The sequence below is a fragment of the Pelecanus crispus genome, chromosome 8 (genome assembly GCF_030463565.1).
Source record: "Pelecanus crispus isolate bPelCri1 chromosome 8, bPelCri1.pri, whole genome shotgun sequence".
NCBI classification, from domain to species: domain Eukaryota; kingdom Metazoa; phylum Chordata; class Aves; order Pelecaniformes; family Pelecanidae; genus Pelecanus; species Pelecanus crispus.
In genome coordinates, this window is record NC_134650.1 from 21,506,826 (window position 1) to 21,523,275 (window position 16,450).

At 56.5% G+C, this 16,450-nt stretch overlaps 2 protein-coding genes across 2 annotated transcripts; both read right to left on the reverse strand.

Annotated features, from left to right (window-relative positions):
* Positions 1-6,150: 6,150 nt before the first annotated feature.
* On the reverse strand, positions 6,151-9,549 carry LOC142594177 (protocadherin gamma-A5-like). The gene is made up of 2 exons (XM_075715653.1): positions 7,102-9,549; positions 6,151-6,270 (listed from the first exon to the last, which is right to left on the reverse strand). Exons 1-2 carry the CDS (start codon positions 9,547-9,549, stop codon positions 6,151-6,153), a joined length of 2,568 nt encoding a protein of 855 aa, XP_075571768.1.
* A 2,049-nt stretch (positions 9,550-11,598) lies between these two features.
* LOC142594178 (protocadherin gamma-B5-like) lies at positions 11,599-14,491 on the reverse strand. Its single transcript, XM_075715654.1, has 2 exons — positions 12,038-14,491; positions 11,599-11,733 (listed from the first exon to the last, which is right to left on the reverse strand). Exons 1-2 carry the CDS (start codon positions 14,489-14,491, stop codon positions 11,599-11,601), a joined length of 2,589 nt encoding a protein of 862 aa, XP_075571769.1.
* Positions 14,492-16,450: the final 1,959 nt, after the last annotated feature.

Here is a 16,450-nt window from a genome sequence, read left to right on the forward strand (position 1 = left end):
GTAATCAGTGCATAATTGGAAACAGAATGAGGCAAAATCATTTTACAATGGTTTGGGTTGAAAGGAACCTTTAAAGGTCATCTGGTCCACCCTTCTGAGAAAGGCAGGGACATCCTTCACTAGATCAAGTTGCTCAAAGCCCCAACCAACCTGACCCTGAACCCTTTCAGTGGTGGCACATCCATGATTCTCTGGGAACCTTGGTCCAATGTCTCACCACCCTCATCATAATACATGTCTTCCTTATGTCCAATCTAAACCTACCTTTGTTCAGTTTAAAACCGTTCCGCCTTGTCCTGTCAAGACAGGCCCTGGTAAAAAGTCTCTCTCTGTCTTTCTTTTAAGCCCCCTCTATATATTGCAAAGGCACAGTAAGGTCTCCCCAGAGCTTTCTCTTCTCCAGGCTGAGGAGCCTCAAGTCTCTCAGACCTTCTTCATAGCAGAGACGTTCCAGCCTCTTGACCATTTTTGTGGTCCTCCTCTGGACCTACTCCAACACGTCCATGCCTTTCTTGGAGTGTGCCCCCCAGAGCTGCACATTCCAGGTGCAGTCTCTAGAAAGTGGAGAAAGAGGGACAGAACCACCACGCTGCTTGTTATACAGCCCAGGATACAACTGGCTTTCTGGACAGCAAGTGCACACTTCCAGATCATGTCCCATTTGTCACCTACTAGTATCCACTAGTATCTGCAAGGCTGCTCTCCATCCATTCATCCCACAGTAGACATTGAAACTGAGGATTGCCCTGACCCAGGTGCAGGACCTGGCATTTGGCCTTGTTGCACTTCATGAGTTTCACACGGGCCCACTCCTCCAGCCTGTCAAGCTCTGCCTGAATGGCATCCCTTCCCACAAGCAAGTCAATGGCACCACTTGGCTTGCTGTTGTCTGCAAACTTGCTGAGGGTGCACTCAGTCCCACTGTCTAGGAAGATGGTAAATAGTGTTGATCCAAGCATGGACCCTTGAGGGACACCACACGTTGCTGGATTCCAGTTGGACATTGAGCCACTGGGTATAATTCCTTGGATGTGGCCATCCAGCCAGTTCCTGATCCATCTAATAGTCCATCTGCCAAAGCCACGTTGCTCCAATGGTGAGCACTCATCTGTCTATGAAAGCCTTCCTCTTCACAGCTGTAAACAACAAAGGTGTGTACAGGAACCACACCTGCACTCAGACAGTTGGAACAGATGTGACTTTCCCCATTTGATCAGACACCCTGAGGTTGAGCTGTAGCTCATGACAACAAGCAAGGCAAGTTAGAAATGTAGAGAAATGAACGGATCAGGTGCAATAGTATTTCTTAGGCCAAACTTACTGAGCAGAAGCAACTCAAATTGCATGGTACTGCATTAGGCACACAGTTGAGTTAACTGTGACAAGCAAGGAGGAAATGACCATCTGTCCTTCTATACCCCTGTGGTGGTGCATTCCCCCCCACACCTTTTCTCTCTTCAACTGCTTTATGTCCTCAGGAATTCCTGCCAGACCTCGACCACTGTGTAGTGAGTTGGTCAATTAGGCGCCCCTTAATTGTACCACAAACTCCTACATGGTTGAAGCAGGGAGTGGGAACAACCAGTTACCTGGCAGCCTTGAAACAAAGTGCTATCATGGTTACTGGAATTCCAGTAATTACCGAACCAGATGGTAGCTTGGATGGATGACTAAAGCCAATCATCGCACAATCCTATAAACAGCAGTCCTAAGTGAGGCCCTCTGAGCTCTCCTGGACTGCAGCAGGCTGCACCAGCATCTCCCTCTGCGTGGGACACCTCTGAGAGCTAGCAAACTCTTAAAGAGTTTGCTAAAATCAGAGGCCCATTGCCAAAGACCGACAGTGGAGCCTGGGCTGAAACCCTTCACTCCTTGAGGCTCAAGCCTCACCTGTTGAGAAATGTCAAGATATTCAATGTCAATATTTCACTGAACAAAAAACTTATCATCAGAGTATAATGCAATACGATCACACCAAGAAGGGAGGTACGTTTCTCTGCTCACCAACAGTCTCAGAAGAAAAAGAAAGATTCTAGAGCACACGAATGATAAACAACAAAAATAAAAGCTCAGCGGTCATCCAACAGAGAATGGGTCATCAAGCCATCAGCTTAGGGGGAATCTCCTCCCCTCTTTTATCACACACACTGTTCCACAAAGATGCAACTTCTACTCAGGTCTTGTTTACCTCTGTTCCCCTGATAGAACACAAAAGATACCATCACATCTCCTGCCCTTCACACCCACTGTAGCATGAGCAAGAGGCACTAACACATGGCGCATTGCTAAACGAAGCTATGCTGATAAATTATCAGTACACTTTTTGTACTTACAAGTATATTTCCCTGGTTCAAAGCCAACCTCTCACCCTTCCTTGCTCTGCCTTCACAACCTTTAGTTGCTCCATAGACAATAGTCAATTTTTGGCCATATGTTGGCCACAGGCAAAAGAGCATGTAATTCTGTGACATTTCAGGGAAACAGAAGTACATCTAAGTCTTTGTCTTGTGTATTGGGTTTGCATGGCAAGGGTTTGGTAGCAGGGGGGCTACAGGGGTGGCTTCTGTGAAAAGATGTCAGAAGCTTCCCCCACGTATGACAGAGACAGATCCAGCTGGCTCCAAGATGGACCTGCCGCTGCCCAAACTCAGCCAGTCAACAAACAGTGGTAGCACCTCTGTGCAAACGCATTTAAGAAGGGTTAAAACGTGCTGTGCAACAGCAGCTGGGAGAGAGGATTGAGAATACGTGAGAGAAACAACTATGCAGACACCAAGGTCAGTGAAGGAGGTGCTCCAGGTGCCAGAGCAGAGGTTCCCCTGCAGCCTATGCTGAAGACCGTGGTGATGCAGGTTGTCCCCCTGCAGCACATGGAGGTCCATGGTGGAGCAGATATTGACCCTGCAGCTCATGGAGGACATCACGCTGGAGCAGGTGGATGAGCCCCGAAGGAAGGCTGTGACTCTGTGGAGAGCCCGCACTGGAGCAGGCTCTTGGAAGAACGTGTGGCCCTGTGGAGAGGACCCCACAGTGGAGAAGGTCTTCTGGCAGGACCTGTTGATGCCTGTGGGTGACCCATGCCAGAGCAGTCTCTTCAAGAAAAGGACTGCACCCCGTGAAAAGGATCCATCCTGGAGAAATTCATGAAAATCTGAAGCCTGTGGAAAGGACTAAGTTGGAGACATTAGTAAAGGATTGTCTCCCATGGGTGGGACCCCATGCTGGAGCAGGGGAAGAGCATGAGGAGGAAGGAGTGGCAGAGACAATGCATGATGGCATGATGAACTGACCACAACCCCCATTCTCTCTCCCCCTGCACCTCTCGGGGCGAGGAGGTAGAGAAATTGTGAGCGAAGTTGAGCCCAGGAAGAAGGGAGGAGTGGGGTGAAGATGGTTTAAGATTGTTCTTATTTCTCATTATCATAGTCTGACTGTAACTGGCAATAGATTAAATTAATTTCCCCAAGTTGAGTCTGTTTTGCTCGTAACGACAATTACTGAGTGATCTCCCAGTCCTTATCGCGACCCATGAGCCTTTCACTCTATTTTCTCTCCCCTGAACACTTGAGGGGGTGGAGTGATAGAGTGGCTTGGTGGGCACCTGGCGGCTCACCAAGGTTAACCCACCACATCTTGGCAGCTGTAAACCTTCAAAGTATGGATGGAATCTACTCCCCCAGACCAATAATCTGTCAATCTTTTAATCTTTTAATCTTTTAATGTTTCAAGATTACCAGCCAAAATGAGCCCCAGCTTTAGACCTGGACAACGAAACAAGGCAAGAATGGGAAACCAACAGAAGTGTAAGAATCGTAGCTTCACGTTTCAGATTATGTCAACTGTAGTAGGTGCACAGAAAATGTAACTAGTTGCTAACCCGTGCACAGGAGGCTCACACGGAAGCTTACACCACACTCCACAGCCATAGTTCCTCAAAGTAATTTCTTTGGACAATAAAAAAAGAAAATGCATTGAACCACAGCTGTAGGCCTCATGTAACTAGGACAAACCGAACTTTTACACATTCCTTTTAGCCATTTCAAACTACACCACAGCAAACTCTTCCACCTGCCCTGACTCAGTACAGGCACAACTCCTCACCCTGCCCAAACACCATGCAACAAGAAAGCCACCTCTGCAGACAAACATGGAAAGAACTACTGTGCATACAGCTTCCCAGAATCCAAGCGTTGCAACATGGATGAATGCAAAGAGATTTTTCTGCTCATCCCATATAATTTGAAGAAACATAAAAAGTTCTAAAGGCCATAAGCAATATGGAGCTCAAATAAAGACCCAGTCACCAAAGTATCAGCTGAAAGGCAACATCATCCTTCCTCAGCACATGCGCAGCTTGGAAGATATGTTACAACACCGTGCTAATGAAAAGCTTAAATCTGTGCTTAAATCTGACACCTTCGGGCTCCTTTTCAGAAGGCCAGCAATAAACCCTGGGAGTGGACAAAACACATGCCATGTCTCCACCAGTATCTCTTCACACACAACAGCCCCGAGACTCTCCTCAAACCCTTCTCAGATTGCATGGTTATTGTAGATCTTCATCATTTACAGGTAGACTCCATTGAAAGAGAAGGTGCACCGTCCACTTCTCCTTTACCATGAACAGCATATGGCTTCTTACCATGTGTATTTGGCAAGCAAGAACATTTCTTGCAGTAACATTTTGAGGAAACACCTCCAGGAAAGCGTTTCCTATGAAAACGAGCAAGGCAAGAAGTTAAACTATGCAAAACCAAAAGGATCATGACATACTCTTCTAGATTAGGTCATCCAACAGAGACTGGGTCATCAAACTAATGGCATAGGTGCAATCTCCTCCCCTCTTTTATCACATGCACTCTTTCACAGAGACACAACTTGGCTGTAGTCATGCTTTCACCTACTCTCCCTACCAAAAATGTAACACAAAGGTACCCTCACATCTCCTGCCTTCTGTACCAGCTGTAGAATGAGCAAGAGGCATTAACACACAGGAGAAGATATCCTGCTACTTCTAATTTAACCTACATACATAGGAGACCAGGAAAAGAGACAAAAAAACCCAACAACAACAACAGAAAAAACCCCAACAAAGTATGCAAGGAAGCCTCAGAAGAGAAAATGTTGTCAGAGTAAAGTCACTGGGAGGATGTCTTGGTCTTCAGTGCGGGTACTGGAATTCATCCTCCAGAGCACCTGGAAGTCCTTGAGGTCTCAAGCTCCAAGTGTGACCTTAAGGTCTTACTCTGCACTACATGGTAGGGGGTTTCATTTTCTGCAATATTCATCAGCTCTCATGTGGTTTTTTCTACTCTGTGGCCTGTTATTCTCCCTAGAGATTAAGAGAGATTCTGTTAAGAGAATCCTGGCTTAGCTTTTGCTTCATTTTCCTCACACCTAAAAATCTGTCTTAGGTGGCTGAAGCCAGTATTTGCTGCAAGAAAATGCATACAGTTTCAAATGCAAAAGCACTGTCCAGAAACGGGGAAAAGGAACCATGACCTTCCAGGAAACCAAGGCCTGAAAGAAAGCATAATTACAGCTATGAGGAAACTCTACATCACAACGTTCCAGGGAGATAGAGGTGGATAAAGAAGATTGCACACGCAGGAATTGTAAGCTGTTCTACACATGCATCATCGTTCTAGGTACACTCTTACACTCAAATTCTTTATTGTCAGAGGACTACCATTGCCCTTCAGGACAGCAAAGCTAGGATCAGAACATAAATGGCACAGGCCTTGGCACCAGGCATGAAATCAAACCACCGCCCAGCCGCCCAGCTAAAACCACATTGACCCACTTATGTTCATGGTTGGGAGCCAGCCTCTCACCCTCCTTGCTCGGCATTCACAGCCTTTAGTTGAACCATGGACAATGCCCAGCTTTTGGCCATGCATCAGCCACAGCTGAAACAGCATTTCCTTTGGTGACATTTTAGGGCAACAGAAGCATATCAGTGTCTTTGTCTTGGCAGCTGAACACCTTCAAGGTATGGATGGAAACTGCTCCCTCAGCCTGATCATTTGAACAGGTCTCTACTTTTAAGGACCACCAGCCAAACTGAGGCCCAGTTTTAGAATAGGAGAAGAACCAAGGAAGGAATGTGAAGCCTGCAGAAGTGAAGGAAGCAGAGCTTAACATTTCAGATCACGTCAACTGTAGTAGGCACACAAGAAGAGTATCTTGTTGGTAAAAGGTACACAGGAGGATCACACGGGAGCTCACACCAAAGACCATAGCCACAGTTCTCAGAGTAATTTCTTTGGACTATAAGAAAAGGAACATGCACAGGACCACCACTATGGGACCTATGTAACAAAGGGGAGAAACTGAACATACTCTTCCAGATTATGGCACTTAGAGTAGACACTGAATTAAGGTATTTAGCAGGTAATGGAAACACTGTTGGCTCCTCCCAAAGCTCCCAGTATGGCACTTCTCATAAGTACATAGCTGTTAATTATTAAGGACATCATAACCACGTGCAAACACACAGGAAGAACCACAGAGGGCTCCCAGTACAGCCGGGATAATGTGTCTTAGGCCAAAATTACTCAGGAACATGAAACTCACATTGCCTGAAACCACAGCAAACCATCTCTCTCTTGTAATTCAGCAGCCCCTCGGGCGCAGCTCCCACACTTCTCATCTCCATCCCCTCAGAACTTGCATGGTGTGCTTTAACCCTCATAATCTGCAAGAACATCTTATCAAGAGACCAGTGCCCCAGACCACTTCCCTGTAACATATACCACGATCAGGCCATGGATCGGGCCTCCTCTACCAGGAGGGGAGGTTTGAAACCACAGAACCGATGCACACGTAGATGCACCTCTTCTACTACGCTTACAGCTACTTTACATCTACTTCCCCTACCAGAAAAAGGACAGAACACCAAAGTACCCTCACTTCTCCCACCTTCCACACCAGGTAGGAGGCTGATGACAGCTCCAGCGAACGCCCTAAATGAGCAATAGGCACCGACACGCAGAGCTGTGAGTCGCCTTACGTGCGCGCAGAGAGCAAGGGTGACGGAAAGAGAAAAAGTGCAGACTACCAAGAAAGGAAAGGCAGGGAAGTCTCGCCAGAGGAACTCACCGGCGGAGCGGCGGGGTCCGCGCGGCGGGCGCCGGCAGGGTCCTCCCCGAGCAGCGGCGCGGGCTCGTCGGGCGGCGGCCGGGCCGGGAGGGTGTCGCAGCAGCTGCCGGCCGACAGGCGGAGCTGGCTCTTGCGCGAGTCGGCGGTGAGCGACACCTCGTGCGAGTAGGAGTGCAGGAAGGCGCGGACGCCGTCGATGCCCACGAAGTGCGAGGCCGGGACGCCGCGCAAGGCGCCGCTGCCCGCCGCCAGCAGCTGCGAGCGGCGCCAGCGCCGCAGGCGCAGCGCCAGCAGCAGCAGCAGGAAGGCGAGGAAGAGGCAGGACACGGCCGCCACGGCCACCACCAGCCACCGCGTCAGGCTGCCGGCCGGCTCGCCCGGCGCTGCCGCCGCCGCCGCCGCCGCCGCGCTGCCCAGCTCCGACAGCAGCTCGGCCACGCTCTCGGCCAGCACCACCGTCAGCGTGGCCGTGGCCGACAGCGCCGGCCGCCCGTGGTCCTTCACCACCACCACCAGGCTCTGCCGCGCCGCGTCGCGGGCCAGCGCGAAGCGCGCCGTGCGCACCTCGCCGCTGTGCAGCCCCACGCGGAACAGCCCCGGCTCCGTCGCCTTGGCCAGCTCGTACGACAGCCACGCGTTCTGCCCCGCGTCCGCGTCCACCGCCACCACCTTGGCCACCAGCGCCCCGGGCTCCGCCGAGCGCGGCGCCAGCTCCACGCCCGCCCAGCCCGCGCCCGGCGCCGGCGCCGGCGGCGGGTACAGCACCTGCGGCGCGTTGTCGTTCTCGTCCACGATCACGAGCCGCACCGACACGTTGCTGCTCAGCGCCGGCGCGCCGCCGTCCTCCGCCCGCACCCACAGCCCCACCTCGCGCACCTCCTCGTAGTCGAAGGAGCGCAGCGCGTACAGCGCGCCCGTCTCCGCCTGCACCGACACGTAGGACGAGAGCGGCGCGCCCCGCACCCGCCCCTCCGACAGCCGGTACCGCACGCGCGCGTTCTGCCCCCAGTCCGCGTCCGCCGCCCGCACCGTCAGCACCAGCGCGCCCGCCGCGTTGTTCTCGGGCAGCCGGGCGCTGTAGCGTGCCTCCGCGAACACCGGCGCGTTGTCGTTCACGTCCAGCACCCGCAGCGCCAGCACCGCGCTGCTCCACAGCGCCGGCGACCCGCCGTCCGCCGCCCGCACCGTCACGTTGTATTCCGCCACCTCCTCCCGGTCCAGGTCCTCGGCAGTCACCATGCTGTAGTAATTATCAAACGACCTCTCCAGCCGGAACGGGAGGCGCTCGGCGATGCTGCACCGCACCTCGCCGTTCGCCCCCGAGTCGCGGTCCTGCACGTGCAGCAGGGCCACCACCGTCCCCGCCGGGGCGTCCTCAGAGATCGCGCTCACCGACGACCGCACCGAAATCTGCGGCGCGTTGTCGTTGACGTCTGTCACCGTGATCGAGACTTTCGCCGTGTCGGAAAGACCCCCGCCGTCCCGTGCCTGCACCTCCAGTTCGTACGAGTCGCCTTCCTCGAAGTCCAAGCTCCGCAGCAGCGTGATCGCTCCCGTCTCGCTGTCCAGCTGGAAAATCTGCGAGGCTTTCTCTGTGATTTTCTTCAGCGAGTATTTCACGTCGCCGTTCAGCCCGTCGTCGGCGTCGGTGGCCGTGAGGGTGACGAGGGCGGAGCCCACGGGCACGTCCTCCGGCACACGCACCGTGTACTCCGCCTGGCTGAACACGGGCGCGTTGTCGTTCGCGTCCAGCACCGCCACGCGGATCCGCGCCGTGCCCGTGCGCGCCGGCTCTCCGCCGTCGCTCGCCCTCAGCACCAGCTCGTGAAACGCCGCCTCCTCCCGGTCCAGCGCCTTCGCCACCACCAGCTCGGGACGCTCATCCCCGCCGGGGCCCGCCTGCACGGCCAGCGAGAAGTGCTCGTCGCCGCTCAGCTCGTAGCTCTGCAGGGAATTCGGACCCACGTCCGGGTCGTGAGCCTCGGCCAGGGGAAACCGCGACCCCGGCGCTGTCGTCTCGCTAATTGCCTCCTCCAGCACGATTTCCTTGAAGCTGGGCGCGTTGTCGTTAATGTCCGTGATTTCCACTTCGATTCCATAAACCTTCATTTCCCCCTCCACTATCACCTCACACCGCAGCACGCATTGCGTTATGCTCTCGCACAGCTGCTCTCTGTCTATCCTCTCCGCCGTCACTAAATGTCCCGTCCTGCCGTGCAGGGTGAAATACTGCGTCCTACCTTCGGAGACAACGTGGACGCCGCCGTGGCGGAGCGCCGGCAGCTCCAGCCCCAGGTCCTTGGCCACGTCGCCCACGAACGAGCCCTTCGGCATCTCCTCGGGAACCGAGTACCGCAGCTGCCCCCACGCCGCCTCCCACGCCGCCACCAGGACGCACCACAGCAGGGCTCGCTCCCGCCGGACCCGGCGCCTCCCCGCCGCGCACATCGCCGCCGCCGCACCGCCGGCACCGCACCACTGCCCGCCGATCCGCCGATCCGCCGATCCGCCGATCCGCCTCCCGCTCCGGCTGCCGCTCCGGCTCCCGCTCCGGTTTAGGCTCCCGCTCCCGCCCGCGGCCGACGGACCCTCCGCCTCGCTGCAGCACGGCTCCGCACCGCGGGGACGCTCGCAGAACGCCCGCCCGCCGAGCCAGCCAGCGAGCGAGCGAGCGAGCCGGGCCGCAGCGGGCGGGGCTGCCTGCAGCGCTCCGGCCTTCCTCTCGCTCCTCCTCGGTCAACAGCGGCGCCCGCAGCCTCCTCCCGGCACTGCAGGCACCGAGCGCTGCCCGGCGCTGCCTGCCCGGCCTTGCCCACGGGCACCGGACCGCCGCCACGCACACATCGGCTCCCGCACAGCGCTCAGCTCCTGCCTTGGCTTTCTTCTTTGTTTTTTTTCCCCTCGAGCCCATCTCTTCTATTCTCCTCGAGGCGATCACAACCAGGACGAAGGCAGAGGCCTCCCGTGGCAATGGTATTTGTACCGTACGGGAAAAATTACTCTTAATTAAGTTTCTCTTAATATGAATGTACAATATTATTACTCTTATCCCACTCGTCCAAAAGCACAATGCCCATCACGAATCTTTGCAGCCATCATGCTTGAATGACTCGTACAAGGATAGCAAAAGAAAACAGGCTCGGAAGTACAACACATGTGACGTTCACACCCACCCCCCGGAGAACCAGAGGTATCAGGCTCATTAACCGAAGCAGCAGCAACTTTATATGCTTCAGTCCATACGGAACACGGTCTAAATTAACCACTCCACCATTGTTGACTGAGATCAGACATTTGAAGGCTGAAGAAGGTGGGGGCCAATCAACTGAAACGGAGAACCTAAGCTCCCCAAGCCCGCACAACTCCTGAGGAGGTGGGGCTGCTCAGGCACCTGCCACGGGCTCTGGGATTTCTCCCTAGAAGACCTTCCTGGGAACACACTACAGGTTCTTGTAATGGTCATGTAATATAGATATCAAGTTGTCTTAATACGACGTATAGAATATTACGAGTCTTAGTCTATTAGTCCAAATGCACGTGCCCACTATGAATTGCACAGCTTTTGCAGCAGTCATGCTTGAATGACTTTCTTCTCAGCCTTTCTGCAGGTCAAAGCAGCCTCATACTGGAAAGGCACCAGCCACATTAGTTTCCCAAACCATGACCAAGAGCACAGGCGAGCAATGAAGATCCGCCCTCAAAGGCGTCCTCCTCAGCGATTGCGCTCCCCTCTCGACTTTGTTACTTTTCACGTGCTCATCGAAGGCTGCTCTGAATTGGTCTTCCTTTCCCCTCCTTCTCCAACCACCCGTTCAGAATTTTTCGTCATACACTTACACGCTACAGGCCGTGCTTACACCTCAGACTCAGTGCTCCATTCTAGAGTAACTCAGCAGCAGGAAGCGATGCACATGCACCCTCCGTTCGGGGGTCTGTTACAAAAATAAAACAGCTAGCATATTGAACACCCTTAGCGTTAAACGCTAGCAACCAGGACAAAGTACATATTCTGTGGAAAACTTGATAGAAAAAGAAGACAGGTTCAGAAAAACAAAGCACGATTTTCTTTTTTAGATCCCATTCTACGCCTTTGTAGAGCAGAGAGATGAGGAACGGTAAACAAGAGGGAACCACTACTCAGGGTGGAACACAAAAAGAGAAATAATTGCCCAAAACCCCAAAACTCGGACAAGATTAACCCGTCCCACTAACGCTCCCATTTCCGTAGCAGCCTTCCACCCAAAGATGTGACGGCACACGGCAGAAGGGAGGAACATTCGTTAGGGAGGAGCAATCTGTAAGTTCCCCTTTCATGGAGCCACACACGCGTTTCCTTTAGGAGTCAAAAGAGAAAGAGCATTAAACCAACGGGGTTTGGTGCAGCTGACACCCAGGTGCAAGCACATCACTTCGGGAAAAAGCGATCAGGAAGGAAAAATCTCAAACATCGAGTGTCAGTCCCATTTTCCCGACTCTGCCATGTAGAATCAGCGCATCTCATTCTACACAGTAAGGATCCACCTTCACCGCCAGTAACTCATAACATTTCAGACAACACAGGTTTCGTAGAGAAAATTCTTCGGCTGAACCTGAACGTGTGATGAACGAAGAGGTGCCGTCGCTAACTGCCCACTGAGCAGAAAATCAACAAACGCAAAACGTCAGTCGGAGCTCCACCACACTTGTACCGTTTTGTCCAGCACAAGCTGAATGGCAAGAAACGCTCTGAACCTACACGAGTGACAGCTGGTGACGCGGGAAGTGCCGCTTCGTACTGCCCGCTGCTAAAAAGACACAGTGGAGGATTAGTTCATTCGTTCACGGAGACATAGGTCGGACTAAGCGCCGAAGCAGACAAACGAGGAACAACAGCCCGCTGCCCGCGGCGTAGAGGTTAGGAAAGGCTCAGAGACAAGGACTGCGCGGGCTTACAGACCTGCGGTGCGTCGGGCTCCGCGGGCGGCTGTCCCGCGCCGGCGCTGCTGCTCGGGCTCCGCTTCCCGCAGGGCTCCCCGCCGAGAAGCTCCTCCGCGGGCAGGCTGGGCAGCGGCGGCGGCGGCGGCAGCCAAGCGCCCTCGGCGACGGCGCGGCCCGGCGCCACGCACAGGTTGTAGGAGGAGGGCAAGGTGCCCTCGCAGAAGTCGGCCGGGAAGGCGGCGCCGGCCACGGAGAAGCGCTGCGCGCCCAGGCAGCGCAGGACGGCGGGCGGCCCGGCCCGGCGCACCCGCGCCAGCACGGCCAGCGCCACGCTCAGCAGGAACAGGGCGGAGAGGAGCGCCAGCGCCAGCACCAGGTAGAACTGCAGCTCCGCCGGCGAGTCGGCGCCCGCCGCCCGCTCGCTCAGCTCCGGCAGCGCCTCCTGCAAGCTCTCGGCCAGCACCACGTGCAGCGTGGCCGTGGCCGACAGCGCCGGCTGCCCGTGGTCCTTCACCACGGCCACCAGCCGCTGCTTCGCCGCGTCCCTCTCCGACACGGCCCGCGCCGTCCGCACCTCGCCGCTGTGCAGCCCCACGCGGAACAGCGCCGGCTCCGCCGCCTGCACCAGCTCGTACGACAGCCACGCGTTGCGCCCCGCGTCCGCGTCCACCGCCACCACCTTGGCCACCAGGTACCCGGCCTCGGCCGACCGCGGCACCACCTCGAACGGCGCCGACCCCGCGCCCGCGCCCGCGCCCGCGCCCGCCGCCGGCCACAGCACCCGCGGCGCGTTGTCGTTGCGGTCCAGCACGAAGACGCGCACCGTCGCCGTCGAGCTCCGCGCCGGCGCCCCGCCGTCCTGCGCCCGCACCGCCACCGCGAACTCGCGGCACTGCTCGTAGTCGAAGGACCGCTGCGCGTACACCGCGCCGCTCCGCGCCTCCACCGACACGTACGGCGCCGCGCCCGCCGCGCCCGCGCTGCCGCCCGCCAGCCAGTAGCTCACGCGCCCGTTGGCGCCCGCGTCCGCGTCCCGCGCGCGCACGCGCAGCACCGGCGCGCCCGCCGCGTTGTTCTCCGCCACGTAGGCGCTGTAGGCGGCCTCCTCGAACACCGGCGCGTTGTCGTTCACGTCCGACACCTCCAGCACCAGCGCCGCGCGGCTCGAGAGCGCCGGGATGCCCCGGTCCCTGGCCACCACCGTCACCCGGTGCTCGGGCGCCTGCTCCCGGTCCAGCGCGCTCGCCGTCACCACCTTGTACGAGCCGCCCGACGACGCCACGATCGACAGCGGCGCCTCGCCCGACAGCTCGCACGACACCTGACCGTTCTCCCCGGAGTCCCGGTCCCGCACTTTCAGCAGGGCCACCACCGTGCCGGCCGGCGCGTCCTCGGGCACCGGGCTCGACACCGACGTCAGCGTCACCTCGGGCGCGTTGTCGTTCACGTCCAGCACCTCCACCTCCACCTTGCAGTGCGCCACCAGACCGCCCCCGTCCCTCGCCTCCACCAGGAGCGTGTAGCCTCGCGTCTCCTCGAAGTCCAGCGCCTCCTGCAGTGTGATCGTTCCGCTCTCCGCGTCCATCACGAACTTCTGAAGCACCTTGGCCGGCATTTCACCGAAGCCGTAGGTGATGCGCGCGTTGCTGCCAGCGTCGGCGTCGGAGGCGGAGACGTTCAGCACCGGCGAGCTCGGCGGCACGTCCTCGCGCAGGCTCGCGCGGTACCGGTCCTGCGCGAACACGGGCGAGTTGTCGTTGGCGTCGGTGACGTTGATGCTGAGCTGGGCGGTGCCGCTCCGGGGCGGCTCGCCACCGTCCAGCGCCGTCAGCACCAGCCGCAGGCTCTGCTCGCTCTCCCGGTCCAGCGCGCGGCGCAGCACCAGCTCCGCGAACTTGCTGCCGTCCTGGCTCTCCTTCACCTCCACCGCGAAGTACCCGTTGGCCTCCAGCTCGTAGCCCTGCAGCGAGTTGCTGCCCACGTCCGCGTCTTCAGCCATGCCCAAGGCAAAGCGGGCACCGGGAGTAGTCAATTCGTTGATCTCGAGATGAAAATTGTCTCGCAAGAACTGCGGCGCGTTGTCGTTGACGTCCTGGATGGCCACGTCGACGTGGAAAACGTTCAGCGGGTTCTGCACCAGCGCCTCGAAGCTGACGGAGCAGGACGCCGAGTCGCCGCACATCTCCTCGCGGTCCAGCCTCTCGCTCACGTACAGGTTCCCGCTCTCCCCGCTCACCGTGAAGTATTGCTTCTCCGCGCTGAGATGCAGCTTGCGTGCCGGCAGGTCCGCCGGGCTCAGCCCCAGGTCCCGCGCCAGCGGCCCCACCAGCGAGCCTCTGCCCAGCTCCTCGGGGATGGCGTAGCGGATCCGCTCCGGCGCCGCCCGGCAGCACAAGCACAGCAGCAGAGCGGGCAGCAGCACTCGCCCGGCTGCTCGCCGGCGCCTCTGCCTCTGCCTCTGCCTGCCCGCCATGCTCGGCAGCGCTCGCCGCGCTCCTCCCTCCCGCCGCTGCCCTCCGTCGCCTCCGTCGCTTCCAGCCGCTCTCCGCAGCGAGCGCAGGGGCCGCCGGAGGGCAGCGATCTCGGCGCCGGCTCGCACGCCGCTGCTCGCCGCGCCGCGCCGCGCCGCGCCGCCTCTCGCCTCTGCTGCCCGTGCCGCTGCCGCTCTGGCCGGCGCCGGGCGAGCGAGCAGCCTGCGGGGGCAGGACGCTGCGGCGGCGGCGGCTGCGGCTGCGGCTGCGGCTCCGGCGCCGCTCCGCGTCGGCCAACAGCGGCACCCGGAGGCGCCGCGACGCCACCGCAGCCGGCTGATGGCCGCGCTCGCAGGGGCCCGGGCTTTTGACCCGTGCGTAGTGGCTGCATCCAGCTTTGGGGTCTCGCTTTTCTTAGAATCCGGAATTCTAAAAAAAAAAAAAAAAGAAGTCTCTTTCCTTCAAGCCCCCTCTATATATTGCAAAGGCACAGTAAGGTCTCCCCAGAGCTTTCTCTTCTCCAGGCTGAGGAGCCTCAAGTCTCTCAGACCTTCTTCATAGCAGAGACGTTCCAGCCTCTTGACCATTTTTGTGGTCCTCCTCTGGACCTACTCCAACACGTCCATGCCTTTCTTGGAGTGTGCCCCCCAGAGCTGCACATTCCAGGTGCAGTCTCTAGAAAGTGGAGAAAGAGGGACAGAACCACCACGCTGCTTGTTATACAGCCCAGGATACAACTGGCTTTCTGGACAGCAAGTGCACACTTCCAGATCATGTCCCATTTGTCACCTACTAGTATCCACTAGTATCTGCAAGGCTGCTCTCCATCCATTCATCCCACAGTAGACATTGAAACTGAGGATTGCCCTGACCCAGGTGCAGGACCTGGCATTTGGCCTTGTTGCACTTCATGAGTTTCACACGGGCCCACTCCTCCAGCCTGTCAAGCTCTGCCTGAATGGCATCCCTTCCCACAAGCAAGTCAATGGCACCACTTGGCTTGCTGTTGTCTGCAAACTTGCTGAGGGTGCACTCAGTCCCACTGTCTAGGAAGATGGTAAATAGTGTTGATCCAAGCATGGACCCTTGAGGGACACCACACGTTGCTGGATTCCAGCCTTCCTCTTCACAGCTGTAAACAACAAAGGTGTGTACAGGAACCACACCTGCACTCAGACAGTTGGAACAGATGTGACTTTCCCCATTTGATCAGACACCCTGAGGTCAAGCTGTAGCTCATGACAACAAGCAAGGCAAGTTAGAAATATAGAGAAATGAACGGATCAGGTGCAATAGTATTTCTTAGGCCAAACTTACTGAGCAGAAGCAACTCAAATTGCATGGTACTGCATTAGGCACACAGCTGAGTTAACTATGACAAGCAAGGAGGAAATGACCATCTGTCCTTCTATACCCCTGTGGTGGTGCATTCCCCCCCACACCTTTTCTCTCTTCAACTGCTTTATGTCCTCAGGAATTCCTGCCAGACCTCGACCACTGTGTAGTGAGTTGGTCAATTAGGCACCCCTTAATTGTACCACAAACTCCTACATGGTTGAAGCAGGGAGTGGGAACAACCAGTTACCTGGCAGCCTTGAAACAAAGTGCTATCATGGTTACTGGAATTCCAGTAATTACTGAACCAGATGGTAGCTTGGATGGATGACTAAAGCCAATCATTGCACAATCCTATAAACAGCAGTCCTAAGTGAGGCCCTCTGAGCTCTCCTGGATGGCATCAGGCTGCACCAGCATCTCCTTCTGAGTGGGACACCTCTGAGAGCTAGCAAACTCTTAAAGAGTTTGCTAAAATCAGAGGCCCATTGCCAAAGACCGACAGTGGAGCCTGGGCTGAAACCCTTCGCTCCTTGAGGCTCAAGCCTCACCTGTTGAGAAATGTCAAGGCATTTGATGTGAATATTTCACTGAACTTGAGGGGAATTTTTAACACGGGTATATAT